Source organism: Catharus ustulatus, chromosome 31 (genome assembly GCF_009819885.2).
Source record: "Catharus ustulatus isolate bCatUst1 chromosome 31, bCatUst1.pri.v2, whole genome shotgun sequence".
Classification (NCBI taxonomy): Eukaryota; Metazoa; Chordata; class Aves; order Passeriformes; family Turdidae; genus Catharus; species Catharus ustulatus.
Window position 1 is genome coordinate 2467272 of NC_046251.1, and position 23987 is coordinate 2491258.

General features: G+C 64.1%; 4 protein-coding genes across 4 annotated transcripts; all 4 read left to right on the forward strand.

Annotated features, from left to right (window-relative positions):
* The first annotated feature begins 1392 nt into the window (after positions 1 to 1392).
* On the forward strand, positions 1393 to 5301 carry LOC117009040 (tubulin alpha-1A chain). Its single transcript, XM_033083220.1, has 4 exons — positions 1393 to 1501; positions 3074 to 3296; positions 3386 to 3534; positions 4145 to 5301. Exons 1-4 carry the CDS (start codon positions 1499 to 1501, stop codon positions 5123 to 5125), a joined length of 1356 nt encoding a protein of 451 aa, XP_032939111.1. The 5' UTR covers positions 1393 to 1498; the 3' UTR covers positions 5126 to 5301.
* A 3198-nt stretch (positions 5302 to 8499) lies between these two features.
* On the forward strand, positions 8500 to 12511 carry LOC117009038 (tubulin alpha-1B chain). Its single transcript, XM_033083218.2, has 4 exons — positions 8500 to 8607; positions 10079 to 10301; positions 10391 to 10539; positions 11344 to 12511. Exons 1-4 carry the CDS (start codon positions 8605 to 8607, stop codon positions 12322 to 12324), a joined length of 1356 nt encoding a protein of 451 aa, XP_032939109.1. The 5' UTR covers positions 8500 to 8604; the 3' UTR covers positions 12325 to 12511.
* Positions 12512 to 13137: 626 nt separating this feature from the next.
* LOC117009032 (protein LMBR1L-like) lies at positions 13138 to 18767 on the forward strand. Its single transcript, XM_033083209.1, has 17 exons — positions 13138 to 13330; positions 14874 to 14958; positions 15230 to 15266; positions 15408 to 15547; positions 15643 to 15746; positions 15829 to 15955; positions 16071 to 16139; positions 16292 to 16356; positions 16477 to 16552; positions 16663 to 16746; positions 16943 to 17019; positions 17101 to 17178; positions 17272 to 17345; positions 17450 to 17540; positions 17724 to 17790; positions 17880 to 18041; positions 18129 to 18767. The coding sequence occupies exons 1-17, from the start codon at positions 13259 to 13261 to the stop codon at positions 18185 to 18187; spliced, it is 1467 nt and encodes a 488-aa protein (XP_032939100.1). The 5' UTR covers positions 13138 to 13258; the 3' UTR covers positions 18188 to 18767.
* A 1942-nt stretch (positions 18768 to 20709) lies between these two features.
* Positions 20710 to 23987, forward strand: LOC117009045 (desert hedgehog protein-like). The gene is made up of 3 exons (XM_033083225.1): positions 20710 to 21021; positions 22498 to 22759; positions 23320 to 23987. Exons 1-3 carry the CDS (start codon positions 20710 to 20712, stop codon positions 23985 to 23987), a joined length of 1242 nt encoding a protein of 413 aa, XP_032939116.1.

Sequence of the window (23987 nt, forward strand, 5' to 3'; positions counted from 1 at the left end):
TTGTTTGCAGCTCTGCAGTCCCGGCAGCATCCCAAAAACAGGGTGCCAGCAGGGGCATGGGACTGGCGCTGGGGACATGGGTGTCGTAGTGGGGACATGGGTTTGGTAGCAGGGACATGGGGAACCTCGGATCTGCCCAGAAATCTGCATAATGTGGGAAACACCAGGAAAAAAGGCAGGGATTTCTCAGCAAGGGAGGATGTTCTGGCAGCTCCACCTGCAGCAGCTGAGGCCATGTATGTGCTGTGGGGTCACTTCTCTGCAGGGATTGAGCCCCCCCAGCACCTCCCGGCTTGGGGAGACAACCCTCAGCCCCTGTGGGCTTTGCAAGAACAAACGGGAGGGGGGAACCCCCCCAGCAGTGGGAAAGCCCAGGGCTGTGGGGCTGGTGGCTCGGGGGGGCTGTGCAGGGGCTGCAGCAGATGGAGGGGCGGCCAGGGGACGCGTGTCCCAGTGTCCCAGCTGTGTCCCAACCACCAGCTGCCACACAGCAGCTGCTGCTCGGTCCGAGTCCCCAGCCCAACGCTATCCTGGGGGGGGTTTTGTCCCCTGTGTCCTCCCGCTGTCCCTCATCCCCCGGCCCTGCTCGTCCCCAGCTGCCCGGAGGGATGATTCTTTGTCCCTCGGCTGGGCCCCGCAGCGCTGGTTCCCACCGCCCGAGCAGACAAAGAGGCACTGGAAGGGCTGGGCAAGGCAGGGAAAGGGCCGGGACAGGCACAGGGCCATGGCAGGGACGTGGCTGAGAACCAGGGCACTGTGGCACAGCCAGGGATGGGGACAGCGTCCCTGGGGATGGGGACAGGGGTTTGTTCACGGATGAGAACAGTGACCCTGAGGATGGGGACCAGGGCGTGGCCGGCTGGGAATGAGGACCAGAGTGTGACAAGGGATGGGAACAACGGGATGGTTGGGGACAGGGACCAGGGTGTGGCCGGGGATAACCGGGAGCTCGGCAGTGGCCAGACAAGGGGGAGGGCTGCACCACTGGGCACGGGGAGCAGGGCGTGGTCCTAGCCCGTGTTAACGGGAGCCCCGGGACCAAGAGACCCATTCCGGGCAGTGGGAGAACGGGATCGGGAAGAACGGCGGGATTTGGGGGAAGGGGCCCGCGGGGGGATGGGGACCGTGGGATGGGGACCCGAGCGTGACCGCTGGCTCAGCCAAGACCGAGGACCGGGGCGTGGCAGGGACGGTGCCAAGGACACAGCCGGGGCCCCTCCGGCGGCGGGGCCGGGCCGTGGCCGCCGCAGCCCCCGGGCCCCCCCTCCCGCACCGCCCGGCCTTTGTCTGCGGCTGCGGGGGGGCATTACCTCATTCCGGGCCACCAATGGCCTCCGCCGCCGCCGGCCCCGCCGCCCCCCCGGCCCCGCCGCCCGCCCCGCTTTGCCCCGCCCCGCCGCCGCTATAAATCCCCGCACCGAGCCCCGCGCTCCGCCGCGCCTCTTACATCGACCGCCTCAGCGTCGGGCTGTGAGACCGCCCCGGACCGACCGCCGCCATGGTGAGGGGGTGTGGGGGGGTCGGGATGTCCCTTGTCCCTATTCCCATAATCCTTATTCCCTTGTCTCCCATTCCCGCCCGCCCCATCCCTCCCACCCCCGGACCCGTGGTTTTCCCCGGTTCCAATCCCCACCCTCCCATCGTAGTCTCCGGTTTTCATCCCCTCACCCCCGCCCTCGTCTCGCCGTTGTCTCTGGTCCCCAACCCCCCTGATCTCCGTTCCCAAGGGCTTGTCGTTCCCCCCCAACCCCCCGCCCCCCGCCCCCGGGATGAGCCCTCGGGGCTGGGACTCCTCCCGCACCGGGCGTGGCTCCCGTTACACCGAGTAAGATGTATCGCCTGGGACCCAGTCCCGAGGGTCCCTCCTGTTAAATGGGCCTGGAAGGGTCTTTCTGCCTCCCCCGGGAGCGACCTCCGAGCTCGCAGCGGGCGTGGCTCTTATTAAACCGGCCAGGATGGGACCCCCAAGGCTTAGCACTAAGCTTCCACAGGGCGTGGCTCCCGTTAAACCGGGCAGGATGAGACCCCCGAGACTCAGCACTGAGCTTCCATAGGGCGTGGCTCCCGTTAAACCGGCCAGGATGGATCCCTGGCGCTGATCCACGGTACCGTACCGGGCGTGGTTCCCATTAAACCGAGCAAGACGAGACCCCCGGGACCGAGCCCCGAGCTCGCATCGGGCGTGGCTCCCGTTAAACAGGGTAGAATGGGACCCCGCGATGCAGAACTGAGCTCCTGTCGGGCGTGGCTATGGTTAAACCCGACAGGATGATTCCCTGGGACCGAACCCCGAGCCTGAACTAAACGTGGCTCCCATTAAACCCGGCAGGATGGGTCCCTGGTGCTAAGCCCGTCCTGGGCGTGGCACTGGGTGAAAGGGGCAGGATCGTGCCCCCCATTTTCGGTACCGAGCCACCATCCGTCCCTGGGCGTGGCTCCCGTTAAACCGGGCAGGACAGACCCCCTTCAGCCCCCCGCGCCCGGTGCTGAGCCTTTAGCCTGTGCTGGGCAGGGCATAGCCCCGGTTTTACGAGGCAGAAAGTCCCCGGTGCGGGGTGGGCAGGGCGGAATGGACCCCCCAGTGCTGGGCACCCCATCCTGTACCAGAGCTCGAAACACGACAGGATGGGCCCCCCCCCGCCAGTCCTGAGCTGGGCGTGGCCTTGCTTCGACTGGGACCCGGGTGGGCAGGAGGCACCGCCGGTGCTGAGCCACCCTGGGGCTCTGCTGGGTCTCACCGGGACAGGGCGGGGCAGGATGGCAGCCCCGGGGCTCCCTGTCTCCCCATGGCCGCAGTCCCAGTCCCTCAGGACAGGATGAGCCACAAGTGCTGAGCTGCCCATCCCCCCCAGGCAGGGTGCCAGCGGTGATGGGCACATGACAGGATGGGACCCTGAGCGCTGGGGACACCTCCAGCCCCCGAACAATGGCTGTGTCCGGGCAGGATCTGGCTCCAGCCAGCCTTGGGGAGGGGCCCTTCCCACCTCGGCGACAGCCGAGCTTGTGTTGGTCTGGTGCCACCGCTGGGGAGGGGGACAAAAGGGGTGACCCGGTGCCGTGTGTGCCCCCACAGCGCGAGTGCATCTCCATCCACGTGGGCCAAGCGGGCGTGCAGATCGGCAATGCGTGCTGGGAGCTGTACTGCCTGGAGCATGGCATCCAGCCCGACGGGCAGATGCCCAGCGACAAGACCATCGGCGGGGGGGACGACTCCTTCAACACCTTCTTCAGTGAGACGGGCGCCGGCAAGCACGTGCCCCGGGCCGTGTTCGTGGACCTGGAGCCCACGGTGATCGGTGAGGGCGCGGGGGGCGGCCGGGGAGGCGGGAGGGGGGTGTTGGCAGCGGGCACTGGGTGCTAACGGGGCCCGGGGCTGTCGCCGCAGACGAGGTGCGCACCGGGACGTACCGGCAGCTCTTCCACCCCGAGCAGCTGATCACGGGCAAGGAGGATGCGGCCAACAACTACGCCCGCGGGCACTACACCATCGGCAAGGAGATCATCGACCTGGTCCTTGACCGCATCCGCAAGCTGGTAGGGGCACAGGGGGGTGCAGATGGCGAGCGAGGACAAAGCCTCCATTCTGTCTCGCTCTCCCCTCTAGACTCGCTGGGTTGGGTTTAGATTTAATTTATTAATTAATGTTAATCCTGTTGTGCAGTGGCTGCCATTGGCCGGCAGCGGGACGCGGCGCAGCTGGAGCCGCTCCACAGCGCCGCAGCCCCCGGGCGCCGCCGGTGCTGAGCTCGGCAATTCCCTCTTTGTTCCGACTTGGCTCCTGACGTGGCTGAGTCCAGCTGCGTCTGCTGGGGATGGGCAGCCCCGAGCCGGTCCCTCCCAGAGTCATGTGGCTCTGACAGTGCCAGGTGGTCAAACTTGTCCCCTCTTTGCAGCTGAGCTGGTGGCAATTCTGCACCTTGAGGTGCCCCTGACCACTGTCTCACCCCAGAGACTAAGCAGATTCCCTGACTGATTCACCATGAGTCAGAGGTGGTAATAGAGTCAGTGGCCCCCTGCCCCCATCCTGTTGACTGTGGCTCTGCTGCTGGAATGCCCCCAAATGTCCTTGTGAGGCCACAGAGAGGAAGGAGTAACTTCTGCTGCCTGGAGTAAACATGCCTCCCTACCTTGTTTCTCCTTGCAGGCTGACCAGTGCACAGGGCTGCAGGGCTTCCTGGTGTTCCACAGCTTTGGCGGTGGCACTGGCTCTGGCTTCACCTCCCTGCTCATGGAGCGGCTCTCTGTCGACTATGGCAAGAAGTCCAAGCTGGAGTTCTCCATCTACCCGGCCCCACAGGTGTCCACAGCCGTGGTGGAGCCCTACAACTCCATCCTGACCACCCACACCACCCTGGAGCACTCCGACTGTGCCTTCATGGTGGACAACGAGGCTATCTACGACATCTGCCGCCGCAACCTGGACATCGAGCGTCCCACCTACACCAACCTCAACAGGTTGATTGGGCAGATCGTGTCCTCCATCACAGCCTCTCTGCGCTTTGACGGAGCCCTGAATGTCGACCTGACAGAATTCCAGACCAACCTGGTGCCGTACCCCCGCATCCACTTCCCTCTGGCCACCTATGCCCCGGTCATCTCTGCTGAGAAGGCTTATCACGAGCAGCTCTCAGTGGCCGAGATCACCAACGCCTGCTTTGAGCCGGCCAACCAGATGGTGAAGTGTGACCCGCGGCACGGCAAGTACATGGCGTGCTGCCTGCTGTACCGCGGGGACGTGGTGCCCAAGGATGTCAACGCCGCCATCGCCACCATCAAAACCAAGCGCACCATCCAGTTTGTGGACTGGTGCCCCACTGGTTTCAAGGTGGGCATCAACTACCAGCCACCCACGGTGGTGCCCGGGGGCGACCTGGCCAAGGTGCAGCGCGCCGTGTGCATGCTGAGCAACACCACGGCCATCGCCGAGGCCTGGGCGCGCCTGGACCACAAGTTTGACCTGATGTACGCCAAGCGGGCGTTTGTGCACTGGTACGTGGGGGAGGGCATGGAGGAGGGAGAGTTCTCGGAGGCCCGTGAGGATATGGCTGCCCTGGAGAAGGATTATGAGGAGGTGGGGGTGGATTCTGTGGAAGGGGAGGGAGAGGAGGAAGGGGAGGAATACTAAACTCACAAGGGTGCTGCTCGAACAGGGAACATAAACTAGTTGAAGACCCCGCGGGGTCTGTAGCAATGTGTGCGCCACGGTCTGTCCTGTCAATGGTCTGTGCTTCAATGGAAAAGTCTGTGACGGACTCACCCGTCCTCTCCTGTGGGTCTGAATAAAAAGCATTCCCTGTCTTACCCTGGCTCTGGTGTTTTCTCTCCCTGTGGCGATGTCCCTGCCTGGCTTCGACACTGTCCCCACCAGCACATGACACAGCCCTGCAGTCCCTGTCTGTACCCAGGGTCTCCTCCCTGTCCCTGAGCATGTGCTGGGTGTTGTGGTGAATTTAGCACCCCACAGAACCCCCTAAACTTGTCCTCCCAAACCCATGCTCCTTCTTTATCCTGCTGGGCTTGGTGTTGTGCCCCCACCCCGAGGGCTGGGGCGGTGGAGAGGGTTGGGTTTTCTTAGTACCAGGATTCCAGTGAGCCCCACCTGAGCACATTGGGGTTGGGTGGGCTGGAGATCCCTGAAGCCCCCCAGTTTAGCAGAAATCTTTGGTATCTCTGCTGCCTCCTCCTCCTGGGCAGGGGAGGGGTGCATTGCCCTGGGGGTGGGGAGGGGATGTTCTGCCCACCGCAGGTGGAAGTGCTGGGGATGTGAGGGTTCCTTCATCCAGCTCGGTGTCTGGGGTTACACGAGGTTCCCCCAACACCAACCACACCATGTCCTTAAGGTCCTCTGGTTCTTTCAGGGGTGAGGAGTTGGCCCTGTTGGTCCCACCCACCGAGGGGGGAGGGGGAAATGTAGAAGTAGCCCCCCTGAACGAGGGGGAGCCTCTTTAACCCTCCCTTTCCTATCCTTTTACCTAGTCCCTTATGGCTCCAGCAGAGATAAATAATGAAAGGGAAGTTGAGGAGTGAAATTCAAGGAGATGCTGCAGCTTGGGGGCACCCCAGGGACCCTCATTTGTGTGGTGCACCCCTCCCTCTTTTGCACCACAAGCTCAGGCTAGACCTTGATGAGCAGCATTCAGGCCATCAACAACGCCCAGCAGCATTCAGTTCATCAACAACACTATCAGCTCCCAGGAACTTGTGTTATCAAAACAACTCCTTGATTTTAAGGAGCAACCTTGGGAACTGCTTTTTTTTTTTCCTGAAGAACAACACGTTTGTTACCAAACTTTCAAAAGAAGATCCATATTATAGCCAGGACAGAAAATTAGGATGACTAAAAAGCCAACACTTGTAATCTTATAATCAGCAGATCCTGAGTGAGACCCCCTGAGTTCACCTGGACCACAGCAGGCAGGACAACTCTCAGGAACAGTGAACTCAAAGTCTGGGATTCTTGGAGGATGAACAGAGCTTGGGCCAATCCCCCCCAGACCTTGGGACTGAACCCTTGGCCTATTGAGAAGACACAAAGGCTCTGATGTCAATACCGAACTCAAGGTGGATTTTTCACAGATATTTACACCTGTACATGATCTTCAGGTATGTGTGTGTGCAAGGGTGAATATTCTATAACATGTGTGCTAGGAATGCTGCTGTCAGATTATTAAGCACTTTAGATTCATAAATAAAATAGGCCTGTAAGTGTGTTACTATTGTGCCTATAGTAAATTCTATATGAATATGTTGATAAATTATTTAAGTCTGGATTAAGTGCTCTTAAACCTTTAGGTTTAAACTGTGGGTCAAGCATAGGGCTCAGTTTGACAATGGGGCAGGGGTCCACTCTGCCCATTCTTACTCAGAGGGAGGATCTCAATTATTATTGCATTTTATCCTTATAATTCTTTTCCTATCCCCAGCCTCCCCTTAGGTCATTTTTGGCCGATTTTAGTGTTACATGGGTCGACTTTAAATTTTATCCCCATTTTCCTCTGTTGCCTTTCACTACCGAGTGAGTCACAGTGAGAAGTTGCCAAGTGAATTTTGCAGCACTTTCACTTTAACACGAAACCTGCTTTTGCCGGTAATTCTTTGAGCGACCCAAAACACTCCGGTAACACCATTCCAGAGATGACGTGATGCACGGGGAATCTGGGGATTTAACAACACCCACCCCATAAACACCGATAAACACAACCAGCACCAACTCCTCCAGGAGCAGCCGCCACGCTGGCATCGCTCAGAACCGAGTGACCCCCGAAAGTGCCATCCGGGACCCCCAAACTGAGAGCGGCTGGGAGCCTGGAGCGGGCAGGGATAGGAGGAGGGGGAGCAGCTCTTTCCTTGCCGGTGGGACCGGCGGGGCTGGAGCAGCCATGCGGCCACACAGGGCTGGCGAGGCAAATGGCGGGGAGCCACGTCACCGCTGCAGTGCAGCTGCGGCGGATGCGGCCGCGCCAGCGCCGCCAGCCCGGCCGGGGTGGGCTCAGCTCCTCGGTGACCCCAGCCTGGGGTGGCTCCGGTGGGGCGGGAGGGGATGTGGCCCCCCCTTTCCCTCCCCCTCCAGCAGCGTGTGCTGGCGAAGGGGCCGCTGGGTTTTCCGCAAAGCTCTTGGCAAAACAGGAAGGCGGATTATTGGGTGCAAATAGCTCCGGGGATTAGATGGGGGCTGGGGATGGCAAACCCCCCCCGGCTTGGGCTCCCACCCGGTGCGCTCTCCGGGACCTGCTCCCCCCAGCCCGTTCCCTGTTTTCTGGAGCTCACGGTCGTCCCCCCGTGCTGCGGACATGGCTGAGAACAACCCCACCCTGAAAAGCGGGGTTCAGTGTGCGAACCCTGCACCCCCCCATCGCAGTGGGATCCAGGGGTGCAGATGGGCTGGGAGGGGCTGGGGGGTGCAGATGGGCTTGGGGGGTGCTGGGGGGAGGGGAGGTGGCTGCGCAGGCTGCAGATGGTCAGGGTGGGACCCCTGGGGTGTAAATAAGCCGGGACTGGGGGGGGGGCTGAGCGGTGCAGATGGGGAGGGGGGGGGTCCGTGCGGAGAAGCCGATTAACAACCTGGGGACTGGAGGGGTGGGGGAGGAAGGGAAACGACACCGGGCGCGGCAGCACGTGCCGCCCCCCCCCATGTCGCAGTTTTCCTCCGCAGCGGAGCCGCACCGGGCGGGAGGGGCGGCGGAGCGGGGGGAGGCGGGCGGGAACGGCAGTGCCCCCCCATCCTACGCGGAAAAACGCATTACCGGGGGGGCAGAGAACCGCAGGAAGGTCAGACCCCCCCGTACCCCGCACTCCCCGTGGGGGGGGGGGGGGCCCTTCGCAAACCGGGGGGGTGGAGGGGCTGCACCCCACGACGGGAAGGTCCCCGTCCCTCCCCCCCCCAACCCCGCAGCGCGGAGGGCGGAGGAGGCGGAGCGCGCCACTCGTCTCAGCCAATCCGCGATGAGAGCGCACTGATTGACGAGCGGTGTAGCCAATAGGAGCGCGGGGCGGGGGCGCTCGGCCCGCCCCCCGGGCCGGTATATAGCGGGGCGCCCGGGGGCGGCGGTAGCTGGTACTTGCGTCGATTCCTTGCTTGTCGGGACGAGTAACCAAGCCTCAATCATGGTGAGAGGAGGGGGCTGGAGAAAGGAGAAATGGGGGAGATGGGCCCATGGCATGGCGGGGTTAAGGAGCAGAAGGGCTGGATCTGGAGGGTGCGGGGAGTTGGGGGGGAAAAGGTGCGGATGAGAGGAGAGGGAAGGAATTTCGACGGGGAGACTTCGGACGGCAGGAAATGGGGCTGGGGGATATAAGGGGGGGGGGGATCAAGTTGGAAAAGTTGAGAGGGGATGGGGGGATACGGTGGGAGCTGTGGGTGGGTAAAGCAGGGTCTGGGGGTGTTGGGCAGGGAATAGAAGGTGAGGTCCTTGTTGGATGGACCCCCTTTGGGGGGGGTCACAGCGCTTTTAGGGTGGTCACACGTGGTCTCCAGTAGCCCACCGGTGGGGGCGGGGTCAGCCCGACCGTTACCGTTCCCGCGCGCGGGAAGGCGCGCGGCGGGGGCAGAACCCCGCCCCTCGCCGGGGGCACGGCCCCGCCCCTCCCGCATATCCACCCTTCCCCCCAAAATCCAACCCTGGTTCCCCCCAAACCTCACCCCTCCCTAGAACACGAGGCTCCCCTCCCTGTTATCTGCCCCACCCGAGCCCGTGAGGCTGGCCCCGCTCCATGGTTCCTTGGTGGAGGGGGGGTCATTCGGGCCACGCTCCGCTCCAGATCCCCCCCCCAAATCCCGGCCTCCCCCGCCCCGGCGGAGAGGAACGCGCGGAGCAGGTGGCACGGGGCAGGGAGCGGCCGGGAATGTGCGCGACCCCCCGAGGGTGACGCCATCGGCCCTTCCCATCCCCGCCGTTTCGGGTCAGCTGGTGCAGTCTGGGCCCCGCTGCAGCGCTGAGCTTCCTCTTCCTCCTCCTCCTCCTCCTCCTCCCGACCTCACCCTGCGCAGGCTGCCCGGCTGGAAAATGTCCTCCCTGGGCGCCATTTGGGAGCAGATGGTGGCAGATGCAGGGTGTGGGACCCCCAGAGCGCTGCCCACAGGTGGCTGCAGTCTGTTCCCAAACACAGATGTCACCCAACACATCTCTCAGCGGATCCTGGGTGGCCCTAGCGAAGTTCAGCCACTGTTTTGGGTGGCACTACTGGGGTCTAGGGGTGCTGAGTTTGAACCCATGTGAGATCGCTTCATCCCACAGAGCGCAGGATGGGACCCTCAGTACGCTCTGCATTGAAGAAAAGGGATGTTCCCTGGGATATGGGGGTGTCCCTGAACTGGGAAAGGAGGGTAATGGGCAGCCACGTGTAGAGGGAGTCAAGGGTGGAGGGGACTGGGAATAGTGGGGATCAGAAATAATCCTGGGGAACTACATTCCTGTCTCTGCGGTATGTAGGGCCTCAGTTTTTGAGGAGTGGGAGTGGGATGGGATGAGCACAGTGGGTGTATCCGGGCAGGATCTGGCTCCATCCAACTGTGGAAAGGGGCCCTTCCCAGCCCGGTGGGGACAAAAAGGGGTGACCCGATGCCGTGTGTCCCCCACAGCGCGAGTGCATCTCCATCCACGTGGGCCAAGCGGGCGTGCAGATCGGCAATGCGTGCTGGGAGCTGTACTGCCTGGAGCATGGCATCCAGCCCGACGGGCAGATGCCCAGCGACAAGACCATCGGCGGGGGGGACGACTCCTTCAACACCTTCTTCAGCGAGACGGGCGCCGGCAAGCACGTGCCCCGGGCCGTGTTCGTGGACCTGGAGCCCACGGTGATCGGTGAGGGCGCGGGGGGCGGCTGGGGAGGCGGGAGGGGGGTGTTGGCAGCGGGCGCTGGGTGCTAACGGGGCCCGGGGCTGTCTCCGCAGACGAGGTGCGCACCGGGACGTACCGGCAGCTCTTCCACCCCGAGCAGCTGATCACGGGCAAGGAGGATGCGGCCAACAACTACGCCCGCGGGCACTACACCATCGGCAAGGAGATCATCGACCTGGTCCTTGACCGCATCCGCAAGCTGGTGAGTGTCCTTTGGGGTCTCATGGGGTGGGTCCATCCCTGCGGGGGATGAGAGGACAAAAGGAAACTCCAGGTGATCTGGGCAGGTCCTTCTCAGCCCATCAGCGCTTTGGGGCAGAGGGTGGGGCTGTCCCAGGGGAGACCTCCTGCATTCCTGGTGGGACCTACATGACCCCTGTTGTGCCTCCAGGGTCTGTTATGAGTTGTTGTGAGTCATGTGTCAGCCTGCAGCATATCCAGGCTCCCTATGGGATCTGGATCCTCTAAGTGATCAGGATCAGCCCCTTCTCTTCCTCTTGACCTGAATCCCTTTACTCAGTGTTCTACAAACCCACCAGGCCAGAATGTGTACCCTGAGCATGGCATGTTCCAGGAGTGCACTAGGGCTTGAGGGATTCAGTGTCATTTCTGTCCCTGGGAAAACCTTATTTCATCCCTTTTTTAAGGTCATGTGAGGTTTCTCTTGATCTGGACTCTGATCCTGCTTCGCCAACTGCTTATGAGCAGCTGTGCCAAGTATTTAACTCTTGCTGGGGCAGCTCAAGTGGATTCCCCCTTCCCTCAAGCAGATTGCCAGGGTCATGGGAGGAAGCAGCTGAAGGGAGAGGGCAGGAAGGGGTCCCTTTTTCTGAAGGAAGGTAATTTTGTAACACAGAATCCCGTGGCTGGAAGTGGGGTGGGCATAGGTGCCCCAAAAGTCTAAGAGACCCTTGGAGGAAATATGTGTCATCCTGGGCAAGTTAATAGCAGTTGAAATTCAGAAGTACTGACAGTTTGGTCTTGTTTTCCTCTTCCCACCTTGCAGGCTGACCAGTGCACAGGGCTGCAGGGCTTCCTGGTGTTCCACAGCTTTGGCGGTGGCACCGGCTCTGGCTTCACCTCCCTGCTCATGGAGCGGCTCTCTGTCGACTACGGCAAGAAGTCCAAGCTGGAGTTCTCCATCTACCCGGCCCCACAGGTGTCCACAGCTGTGGTGGAGCCCTACAACTCCATCCTCACCACCCACACCACCCTGGAGCACTCCGACTGTGCCTTCATGGTGGACAATGAGGCCATCTACGACATCTGCCGCCGCAACCTGGACATCGAGCGTCCCACCTACACCAACCTGAACCGCCTCATCAGCCAGATCGTGTCCTCCATCACGGCCTCTCTGCGCTTTGACGGAGCCCTGAATGTCGACCTGACAGAATTCCAGACCAACCTGGTGCCGTACCCCCGCATCCACTTCCCTCTGGCCACCTATGCCCCGGTCATCTCTGCTGAGAAGGCTTATCACGAGCAGCTCTCAGTGGCCGAGATCACCAACGCCTGCTTTGAGCCGGCCAACCAGATGGTGAAGTGTGACCCGCGGCACGGCAAGTACATGGCGTGCTGCCTGCTGTACCGCGGGGACGTGGTGCCCAAGGATGTCAACGCCGCCATCGCCACCATCAAAACCAAGCGTAGCATCCAGTTTGTGGACTGGTGCCCCACTGGTTTCAAGGTGGGCATCAACTACCAGCCTCCCACGGTGGTGCCCGGGGGCGACCTGGCCAAGGTGCAGCGCGCCGTGTGCATGCTGAGCAACACCACGGCCATCGCCGAGGCCTGGGCGCGCCTGGACCACAAGTTTGACCTGATGTACGCCAAGCGGGCGTTTGTGCACTGGTACGTGGGGGAGGGCATGGAGGAGGGAGAGTTCTCGGAGGCCCGTGAGGATATGGCTGCCCTGGAGAAGGATTATGAGGAGGTGGGGGTGGATTCTGTGGAAGGGGAGGGAGAGGAGGAAGGGGAGGAATACTAAACGCTGGGTTCCTTCTGTCACTGTCGCATGTCCACGAAATGTCTGCTTCAAACACTTGAGCTTCCTTGTGCACTGCGTCGGGTTTGGCCCTGTGGGCCCAACCAGGAGTATGCTGCCCTCTCGGATGTGATCATGCAGATTTTCCATGTGTCTGTACCGTGTCTGTGAATAAAAGGCTTTAAGAGAAGCTACACTGTGTTGGATACAAACCCTCTGTGTCAGCGCCTGCTCTCGCCCGGGCCGGCTGGCCCCATCCCGTGGGAACAGACTGTCCCTATTGTCTGTGCCCAGTCAGGCAGCTGGCATGGTACTGCTGCTACCCGAGCTGGCCAGCCCTTCCCTGTTCTGCTAGCTGGGGGGGGTGAAGTCCCCACATCCCTGGGTTCCACAGGGTGGGGCCTCATCGTGGCTATTGCTGGGCTCTTTCATGAGCTGTCCGTGATCCCCCCCGGGAGGGCCATGCCCTGCCCGCTGCCCCCCCCTCTCGGGAGCATAGTCCTGCCCCCCGCGGCTGTCTGGGATTAACTCACCCGGGATTATCCGTGTCCCAGGATTAGCTCCATCCCCGCTCCCACTTCCGGGGGGTGCGCTGGGGCCGTGGGAGCGGCGGGTGGGCTCAGCCTATCAGCGCGCGCCGCGCCGCTGTTTGACCAATGAGCTTCGCCTCATTCAAGCCTCGCAGCCAATGGCGGGCAGGGGGCGGGGCCTACCGGGCCCGTTCGGGCTGCGGGTGCTTCGCAGCGGGACCGGACGCGGTGGGCGGAGTCACGGAGAGGGGCGGGGCCACCCACGGCGGCGCTGGGCTGGGCCCGGCGCGTTCAGAGCGGCGATTCCCGGCGGTACCGGAGAGGCTGGCCCGGGCTGGCGGTACCGGCCTTGCCGTCCTGCCCCTGCCCGCAGCAGCCTCGCCCGGCCCTGCCATGCTGGCCGCAGTATGGCCCCTGTGGAGCAGGACGCGCTGGCCCTGCGGGAGCAGCTCTTCCACGAGAGGGTCCGCGAGTGCATCGTGAGTGCCCCGGGGGCCGCAGTGAGGGGCGGCGGGCGGGGGAAGGGGCCTGGTGTGGCGGGGAGAGGTGGGAGGGGGGCTGGGAGCTCGCAGCCCTCCGTGGGACCGTCGGGATCCCCGGTGGCAGCTCCAGGACCCGGCTGTGGCAGCGCTCCACACCCCGCGCTTATCGGGGCCAGAGCTGCGTGTGCCCGGCAGATAGCGGGGTGCCAGGGCCGGACCCTGCCCAGCCCCTGCCGCGACCCCTCTGCCGGCTCCAGCAGCGCGGGCTGTGCTCCCGTCCTGCTGGGAGGGCTGGGAGTGCTGGGCTATGGTGGTGTCATGCCAGGCTCCCGGCTCTGTCCTTGTTCCCAGGCCAGCAGCTCGGTGTCAGCAGGAAGGGGACCCTACAGAGCCCCCCAAACCTCGGGTACCACAGCGGGAGCCAGCTGGGTCTGCTCCCCTTCCCCTGCTGCCATAGGCTCAGGGATGGGGATGACCTGGATGTCCTGGTCCTGGCATCTCCTAAGGGCCTTGGGATGCTGCGTGCAGGGAGCCAAGGGGGTTGTGACCAGCAGTGCCGAGGTTACCTCGCCACAGCCACATTCGGTGCCTCCAGGGAGGACCTGGTGGCCACAGCCTGGCACCTCTGCCCTGGAACCTCCCAGACCTCCATCCCAGGGAGCTGCATCTTGCCCTGGAGCCCCTGGCTTGGCACGGGCAGCACAAAACATACTTGGCACGACTTCCCTGAGTACAGGAGGAGTTGGGGTTCCCCCCACCAGGCAGAGTGTTGGTGTGTGGGGTACAGCCCATGGCAGGAGGGAACCTGTGGCCTGAAACCCTTCACTGGGGAGCTGGGAGCAGGAGCAGAAGGACCTGCTGGGCACTGCCCTTCTGGGACCCAGAACTGGGCCAGCTCTGGGGGCTCCCTGCCACCCCACTGGCACATCCTGGGGACCCTCAGCAAGGTCAGAACACCCCCAGTCAGGCAGAAGGGAGGTGCCACAGCTGCTTCCCACTGCACCTGTGCCAAGGTGGAGGATTCAGGCGACCTTTCCTCATCCTGACGCGTACCCAGTGGGATGAAAGGTCGCCGTGTTCCCTGAACATCGCCTGCTCTGGCTTGACCTCGGCGTTCCAGCGGGGGCGGGAGGGACACTGCAGATGTCCTTGGTGCCTTATTCAAGGCTGTTCCCGTGGCTCTGCTGGGTGCTGGTGCCAGCAAGGCGAGGGCTGTGGGATCAGGCACTTCAGGGATGTCCCACGGGGTCACAGATTTGCCAGCACAGGCAGATCCAGACCCGGGTGGGCTCTCAGCCCCCTGGCCTGGGTGCTGTGCCAGCTTGTGGCACCCATGTGTGAACCCTGTGTGCAGCCCCCATTGAACAGACAGGTCTGAGTGCACGAGTGGGGTGTAACCAGTGCCAGGAGTGGAAAAACAAATAGGGTGGAGCTGACAAGCCCCAGGGCTGGCGGCATCACCAGGGGTAGGAGCCAGGAGCCGGGCTAGGAGTGCTGCCCTCAGGGCATGCCTGCACTGCCCACACTCCTCTGCCCGCAGATCTGTGCCCTGCTCTTCGCCAGCCTCTACATCCTCTGCCACTTCATCATAACCCACTTTAAGAAGCACACAGATTTCACAGGAGGTAAGAGAGCTGCCAGAGCCGGGCAGCCCTTTCAGCCACATTCAGCCTCCCCAGGGTTCTTCCTGTTCCTCCACTGCTTTCGACCTCCCCCGGAGCCCTGGTCCTGCCACAGCCTGATTGCTGTGACACCCTAGGTGGGAGCAAAGCCCAAATTCCCTGGGAGGATTTCTGTAGCATTTGGAGAGGGGAGAGCTTGGGCAGGGGGCAGGGAGCGATGCTCCAGGCAGCTTCACCTCCCGCAGCCCTTTGGTTTGGGATTTTGTCCCCGCAGTTCACGATGACGAGGATGCTGCTGTCAACAGGATTGCGTAAGTTCCTGCTTGTCCCGTTCCCTGAGTCCTCTTCCTCAGCCAGGACACTGTGTCCTGTGGGTGCTGGTGACGCTGGGTGGCAGAGCCGGGCTGTGACACCCAGAGGAGCCCTGACCCAGCTGCTTGTCCCTTGGGCAGGTTGGGGCTCTGTACCTTCACCCTGGCTGTGGCACTGGGTGCCGTCCTCCTCCTGCCCTTCTCCATCATCAGCAACGAGGTGCTGCTCTCCTTCCCCCAGAACTACTACATCCAGTGGCTGAACGGGTCCCTCATTCATGGTGGGTGAATGGGGTTACCCTGGGATGTCCCTAAAATCTCTGGGTCAGAGTTGCCCTGCCTGGGAGCTCACCCCATGCTGTTCCTCCTCTTCCAGGCCTCTGGAATTTGGTCTTCCTCTTCTCCAATATGTCCCTGGTCTTCCTCATGCCCTTTGCCTACTTTTTCACTGAGTCGGAGGGGTTTGCAGGATCCAAGAAGGTGGGTGATCCTGCAAACCCCTGCCCCAAAATGTCCCCCCTGTCCCCTCCTCTGTGGCTCCCTGCTAACCCAGCTCCTGCAGGGCATCATGGCCAGGGTGTATGAGACCTCGGTGGTGCTGCTGCTGCTGACACTGCTGGTGCTGGGCATGGTCTGGGTGGCCTCTGCCATCGTGGGCAACGACGCTGCCAGTCGCCAGTCACTCTATGGTGGGTGCTGCTGGGGTGTGCTGGGCCCCCCCTGCTCCAGGATCAGACCCTGGCAATAAATGGAACAAGGGATGGGATTTCTGGTGTCACTGGCCTGATCCCACTGTCTCCACAGATCTCTGGGAATATTATCTGCCCTACCTCTACTCCTGCATCTCTCTTTTTGGCGTCCTGCTTCTGCTGTGTAAGTTGTGTCCCCATGAGGCCCTGGTGCTGCTCCTGATGGGGTCTGGAGGGGCCATGGTTCATTGGCTGAAGCCTCCAGGATCTTTCTGGGGGTGTGGGGAGGGGTAGGATGGCAGGGCACCTCCTTTTCATTCTCTCCTCCTACCACAGTGTGCACCCCCTTTGGCCTCTCCATCATGTTCAGTGTCACTGGGAAGCTGCTGGTGAAACCCCGGGTAAGGTGTCCCCCCCAGTCCCTCTGCCCCAGCTTTGGGGGTGACTGGTCTCCCACATCGGGTATGGGGAGCCATTCACACACCCCTGCAGCCACTCACAGGCTCCTCACCCATCCCCAGCTCCTGGAAGACCTGGATGAGCAGCTGAGCTGCACGAGGTTTGAGGAAGCCGCCGTGTCCCACAGGATCCGCTCTGGTGGGTGCTGCTGGCTGGGAAAGGGGAGCATGGGGTGGACTGGGAGCTCCTCTACCCAACCACATAGGAGCTCTCATCCCCACTGAGCCCCTTGGGTCTCCCCCCAGCAGGCAAAGCTTCCTGCTGGCTGAATCTGGACATGGAGATGCTGCGAGAGCAATTCTTTGCCATCCGGAGCAAGAGGCGGAAGCTGGGTGAGGAGCCTGGCAGGGGGAAGGCCGGGACTGGGTTCCCTCCAGTTTGGCACCGGGAGCTCTGGAGTGCTCCATGCTCCGTGGAGGGAGGGTGGGAGATGGGGTGGGGGCTGTCCTGGCACTTTGGGGCCCCTCAGTGTCCTGTCCTTGGTTGGGAGCTGTGCTCCCCTCTCACCTGGGCACATCCTCCCCGCAGAGCTGCGGCACCGAGCATCGCCCTGGCAGAGGAACCTGGGCTACCCCCTGGCCATGCTGGGCCTCCTGGCACTGACGGTGAGTGGCCCTGGGCTCCCAGGGGAGCTGGGGGTTGTCTCCACCCTACCACTGCCCTCATTCACTCTCTGCTCCTCCCAGGGCATCTCTGTGCTCATTGTCTGCTTCCACGTCCTGGAGCTGCTGCTGGATGATGCTGCGATGCCACGGGGCATCCAGGTACCCGGGTGGGGGGAAGGGACAGCTCAGGGTTGTCTCCCTCACAGGTCTGGGGACCATTCCTCCCCAACCTGTGCCCTTCTCTTCCTGCAGGATGCGTCCCTGGGCCAGGTTTCCTTCTCCATCTTTGGTTCCTTTGGAGCTGCACTGCAGGTTGTCCTCATTTTGTATCCTTCAGACGGGCACTTGTGTCCCCAGCGATGTCCCCTGTGTCCCCAACTCTGTTACCAGCGCCATCCCATCCTGTTTTCCTCCTTAACACTCCTTGCAGCTATTTAATGGTCTCCTCTGTTGTGGGCTTCTACAGCTCCCCCCTGTTCACTCGTCTGCTGCCGGAGCGGCAGGACACGCCCCTCACCAAGGTGGGACAGCAGGACGGGGCTGGGGGGCTCCTGTGGGGGTGCAAGACCCTGTTCCCCACAGTGTGCCCCTGTGCACTGCTTGTGATGTCCCCAGGTGGGAGGACAGTGTCCTGCTGCCAGGAAAGTCCCTGGGGGTTCCCTGCAGCAGCACTGCCCCACCCCAAACCTCCTCCTTCTCCCCAGATCATCGGGAACTGTGTCTCCCTGCTGGTGCTCAGCTCAGCACTGCCTGTCTTCTCCAGGACACTGGGTGAGCTCCCAGGGGCATCAGGGTGATGCCTGGATGGGGGTGTCCCTAGGATTGGAGTGCCCTGACCAGTGTACCCCACCCCTGTGCAGGGATCACCCGTTTTGACCTCCTGGGGGATTTTGGCCGCTTCAACTGGTTGGGAAACTTCTACATTGTCTTCCTCTACAACATGGGCTTTGCGGGGCTCACCACGCTGTGCCTGGTGAAAAGGGTCTCCTGGGCAGTCCAGGCCGAGCTCATCCGTGCCTTTGGTGAGGACAGGGACACGGGGACACAGGGATGGCTGCTGGAGTGTCCCCTGTCCCCCACCCTGGTTCTCACAATCTTCCTGTATCCAGGTCTGCACAAGCTGCCGCTGCCTGTGACGCGCTGCCGGACCCGTAGCAAGCCCTGCTAGGGCTGGGGGACAGGGACGTGTCCTCCCCGCTGTGGTGGCCCCCAGGGTGGCTGCCAGCCACAGAGGTGGCCATGATAGCACCTGGTACCTCAGGGACATCAGAGCCCCTCAGGGAAACCTTTGGGGGTTGCCCCCCTGCTCTGTCTCAGCGTGTTGTGCTACTGAGCCTTGGCCTTGAGCCACATCCCCATCACACATCCCCAAGGGGCTTGGGGTCCCCCCCAGGCTGTGCTGGCTGCAGCTCCCCCACCTCCATTTACATACCTCGTGCAAGAATGGCCGGGCCCCCCCCGACCTCCTCTGGCTGCTCCCTGGGGTCTGGTTGAGTTTTAAATATTGCCCCACCTGGGGGCTGTCCTGACACTGTGGGAGGGGGTCGTGTGCTCCCTGCCCAGAGTCACTGCACACTCCATCCCTGTGTCACTCTGGGGCTGCAGGGGGACACTGGTTGTCCCTCACACACTCCAAGGCCCTTGGGGTCCCTAATAGGGGGGCCTGGGGTGCAGGGGACAGCCCCACTCCCCACCCCAGGCAGCTTGATGTGATGAGTACATCGGGTCTCTGTTACCACGGAACTTGTTTGGAGAAATAAATAGTTACTGTTTTTATATAAAAATAATTTAATCTGGGGGTTTTATTCCTCCCGAGGGCAGGGCCGAGTAGGAAGGGGGCAGGGGTGGGGTGTCCCTGCCTTGTGGGGGTCACAGTCCTGCCCCTCCTTATGGCCCCTATGGGGCCATAATTAACCCTCTTCCTGGTTGGGGTTAACGAGCTTCTTCCAGGCAGGGCTACAGGAGAGGGCAGCTCCCTGCCTGCTGCCCGGGCTGAGGGACCCGGGGGTGTTGGGGGGCTCCGGGAGGCTTCGGGGTATGGGCTGAGCTACCCCAAGTGAGGGGCAAAGCAGAGGCTTCACCTCCTGGGATGGAGCGGAAACTGCCCGGGATGGCCCCCCACCCATCCTGCCCCGGCTGTGGCCGAGCCAGGCCGCCCCCCGCCCCTCCATGGCGGGGGTGGGGGGCCCGGGCCCCCCCTCACCGCCCCCCCCGGGCTGGGGCCGAGCAGGAAGCACAGGAAACCTGGTTTATATTGCAGGAAATGAGGCCATCGGTGCCCGCGATTTCCCCGTAACCTGCTCCCCTCCCAGTCACCCCGGGTTGGCACCGGGGCTGTGGGGAAGCTGTGGGGGGGCCGTGGGGGCCGGGACCCCCTCCGACCCCCTCCCAACCCTCCAGTACCCCGTTGCTGCCTCCTGCCCTCGCCGGGGCCCCCAGTCCCCGTGGGCGCTTTGCCGGTAGCTCTGGGGTGCTGCGTCGGGGGACACGGTCCCGGTCCCGGTCTCGGGGGTGCCCCGCTCCTGGAGGAGCCCATGTCCCTGCAGGAGCCCGGTGCCAGTTCCGGAGCAGCCCGGCCCCATCCTCGGCGGTACCTGGATCCCTGGCGGAGCCCGGTCCCGGTCCGGAGGTGCCCCGGTGCCGGGGCGCGGAGGGGCCGGCCGGGGCAGGGCAGCCCGGCGGGGGCGGCCCCGGGGGATGTGGCCGCTGCTGCCGCCGCTGCCGAGGGCCGGGTCCGAGGCGGGGCCCGAAGGGGCTGCCCAGCGCCGAAGGCGAGCGGCCACGGTGGGGGCAGCCCGGCCGGGGCGGCTCAGGGCGGCGCACGGTGCCGACCAGCACCAAGGCAGCCGGTACCGGGGGCTGGGTCAGGAACGGGGACGGGGACCGTGGGTCGGACCGAACAGAGGGGACCGGGGTAGTGCCAGGGAGCGGGTCCCGGCAGCGGGGCTGTGCCAGGGGAACGGAGCAGGTGCGGATACCGGCGGCACAGACTTAGAATAACGAGGGTTCTCAGTGCAAGGGACAGCGGGAGGAGAAGAAGGACCGGAGTGGGAGCGAGGAGTCTTCGTTCCCAACAGGCGGTGACAGGAGAGGTCCCAGGACCAGAATCGCGGCGTTCAGATCGGATAAAGGGGGGGTTCCGGTACCGGAGCGCAGTGCAGGGACCGTGGAGAGGAGGCGACATCAGAGTGAGGGATTTAGACAGGAGGGGGGAGAAAGACTGGGGCGCGGGATAAGATCCCGGTGCCGGTCCCGGGGCAGCTTCAGGAGCTGGGTGACCAGTGCCAGTGCCAGGGCAGTGCCCGGAGCTGGGTGACGGTGCCCAGTGCTGGGACGCAGCTCTGCGAGGGTTTTCCCTAAGGCTCGGACTGTGTCGGGACCAGGACCGGACCAGGGTGCAGCGCCAGGCGAGGGGGTGCTGATACCGTGGGCGCGCAACCGGCGGCGCTCCGAGTGGGTGGCGGCACCGGCGGGGGGGCACGAGGGGGTGGTCAATCGTCCCGAGCGGCCGCGGATCCCGCAGCAGCGACGGGACCGTGGGTGTGAGAAGGAAACGGCGCCGACCCGCCCCTGGCACCGAGACCATCTAAAAGCTCCGGGGCCGCCGCACCGGGACCATGCCCGCCCCAGCCGCCCGTGCCCCCGGCGACTGAGCGGGACCCGCGGAGGCAGCGGTGCCCGGCGGGCGGGATGCCCCGGTGGAGGCCGCTCGCCCTCGTCCTGCTCGGGCTCGCCGCCTGCCTGCTGGTCGCGCCGGTGCTGGGCTGCGGCCCGGGTCGGGGCCCGGTGGGGCGGCGGCGGCTGGGGCGGCGGCAGCTTTCGCCCCTGCTCTACAAGCAGTTCGTGCCCAACGTGCCCGAGCAGACGCTGGGGGCGAGCGGGAAGGCGGAGGGCAAAGTGCTGCGGGGCTCGGAGCGCTTCAGGGACCTGGTGCCCAACTACAACCCCGACATCATCTTCAAGGACGAGGAGAACACGGGGGCGGACCGGCTCATGACCGAGGTGGGGGCTGCGCCCGGCCCGGCCCGGTCCGGCCTCGCTCCCGGGGGGCGCGGGGGCGCGGGGGCGGCGGAGGGATGGGCGGGATCACAGCGACCCTCGACAGGGCTCGTGGAGTTTTCTCAGCCAGCACCGACCCCTCTCACGGGCTGACGGAGCTTTCCCGGCCGCCACTGATCCTCTCCAGGGCGCACCGATCCTCTCGAGTGGCACCGACTCTCTCCGGGATCACGGAGCCTCCCAGGGAACAGCGTCCTTGCCGGGGCCGCACGGTGCCTCACCCCGGTCCCCCGCTCCTTTCCACGGCCCTTGGCAGCCGCGCGGCAGCACCGGAGCCCCGAGACGAGACGGTCCCGTCGCCTTGTGCGTTCGGGACCGTCGGGGATTAACGGGACGCGATGGCACCGGGGGCACGAGGCACCGGCGGCTCCACTCCCCCAGCGCGCCGCGCCCCGGCCCCAGGGTCAGCGCGGAGGGGGAGGTCCCGGGACCCCGCTACTCGGGGGAAATCCGGGCCGGCGAGAGCCCGGGACTCGCCGCGCACCCATCGGGATGCTCACGGTTGCCATAGCGAGGGGCGGCCCCGCGGTCGCCATGGCGACGGGGGATGCTGCGAGTGGTCCAGGCGGCGCCGGCAGCTCCCGCGAGCCGGGACGGCGGAGGCGGCGGGGCCGGGGCGGCGGGGCCCGGCGGGGCCGCGGGCGCGGAGCCGGCCCGGGATGCGGGCGGCTGAAAGAGCCTTTTGTGGCCGCGGCGGCATTCCCGGGGCCTGAGGTCAGCTCCGGGCTGGAAGGCGCCTATTGTGGCCGGGCCGGGCCGGGCCGGGCCGAGCGCATTCCTGCCCCCCCGCCGCTGCCGCCCCCCCGGCACGGCCACCCCGGGCCCGCGCCCCGCACTGCCGCCCCCGCGGCCCCGCGCTCCCGGGAACCGCTTTGTTGAACGGGGGAGAGGGGGATCACTGGGGCACTGAGGGACGCTGTGACCTCAGCGGTGCGGGGGGGACGGGGACAGCTCCAACCCCTGCACCCCAGGGCGATGCTGCCAGTGCTGGTGGGCAGAGGGACCCCAGAACTTCCTGGGGTGCCCCGCTTTCCCTGTCAGCCCAGACCCACTGCTGGTTCAGGGTCAGCTGTGCCCCAGCTCTGCTTCACAGACCCCCCCCAGCCAGGTTAATCAGTCACGGCCGTGGCCGCGGGGAAGGTGACACTGTCCTGGTGCCCGTCCCGGTCCCTTGCCTGTTCTGCCCGGCTGCCCGTGGAGCAGCTCCACCACGGGACCCCGGGGCATGTTAACGTTCAACCTGCACCCAGGCAGGGGGCAGCTCAGCCATGAACCTCTCTGCACCTGGGAATCTGCCCCCACAGCAGCCCCTTTGGGCTCCCTCAAAGCTCTTTGCAGGCCTGGTGTCTGTCTGTCTGTCCTTGTGGAGTCCCTGTCTGTTGTGGGGAGGGTGACACCGGTGCTGGCGTGTCCCCACAGCGCTGCAAGGAGCGTGTGAACTCACTGGCCATCGCGGTGATGAACATGTGGCCGGGGGTGAAGCTGCGGGTGACAGAGGGCTGGGACGAGGATGGGCACCACCTCCCCGACTCTCTGCACTACGAGGGCCGGGCGCTGGACATCACCACGTCCGACCGTGACCGCCACAAGTACGGCATGCTGGCACGGCTGGCCGTGGAGGCTGGCTTTGACTGGGTCTACTATGAGTCCAAGGCGCACATCCACGTTTCTGTCAAAGCAGGTACCACACAGAAGGGGCTGCCGTTCCCATAAACATCCCAGCCCACAGCCTTGAAGCCTCTGCTGCTTATCCTGGATCCATGTGGGATTATTGGTGTCTAGCCTCAGTGGGTTCAGGCAGTCCAGCTCTCCCTGGCCTACCTGGCCCCTCAATAGGCAAAAACCTAACTTTCCCCTCCAAATTTTGGTTCAGATCAAGACAACCTTGTGGTTCAGCTCCTGGTGAGGGGAATAGCAATGCAGCCTTCTGCCCTGCAGGCCTCAGCCCCACAGTTACTCCAGCCAGCAGTTCCCATCCAGTCCAGAAGTGACAATTGACAGAAAGTGAAAATGCCCATAAATGTCACCGTTCCAGCCCGGAACAAAGGGCGTCAGTACAGGGCGGACAAAGGGGCCCTGCAGCGTTCAGGAGCTGCATGCAGGAACTGGGGGAGCTTTGGAAAATACCCGCTTTGTTCCGGGGGTGGTTTGGGGGTCCGGGGGTTGCCGTTTCCCTTCTGGAGGTGGTGGCCCAGTGGAGGTGGCTGATGGGGACACTGATAACTTTCTCCATCCTCCCAGATAACTCGCTGGCTGTCCGCACCGGTGGCTGCTTTCCCGGCCACGCCACCGTGACGCTGCAGAGCGGCGAGCGCCGGGGCCTGGCTGACCTGCGCCAGGGTGACTGGGTGCTGGGCGCCGAGCCAGGCGGGCGCCTGGTGCCCACTGAGGTGCTGCTCTTCCTCGACCGGGACCTGGGCCAACGTGCCTCCTTCGTGGCCATCGAGACGGCCAGCCCAGCCCGCCGGCTGCTCCTCACCCCGTCCCACCTGGTGTTCGCTGCCCGCGGGGCGGCCAACGGCTCGGCCGCCTTCCTGCCCATCTTCGCCCGCCGCGTGCGCCCCGGCGATGCTGTGCTGGCCCACGGGGCCGGCGGGCAGGGGCTGCGCCCCACACGGGTGCTGAGGGTGTCTCGGGAGGACGGCGTGGGGGTTTTTGCCCCCCTCACATCCCACGGCACCTTGCTGGTCAATGGGGTGCTGGCATCCTGCTACGCCGTCCTGGAGAGCCACCGCTGGGCTCACCGGGCGTTTGCCCCGCTCCGCCTCTTCCACGGGCTCCTCTCGCTGCTGCCGGCCCACCCCGAGGTGGGCAATGGGACGGTGCCAGAGGCGGGCATGCACTGGTACTCCCGCCTGCTCTACCGGCTGGCCGGGGGCGTGCTGGGCCAGGAGGCCCTGCAGGTGTAG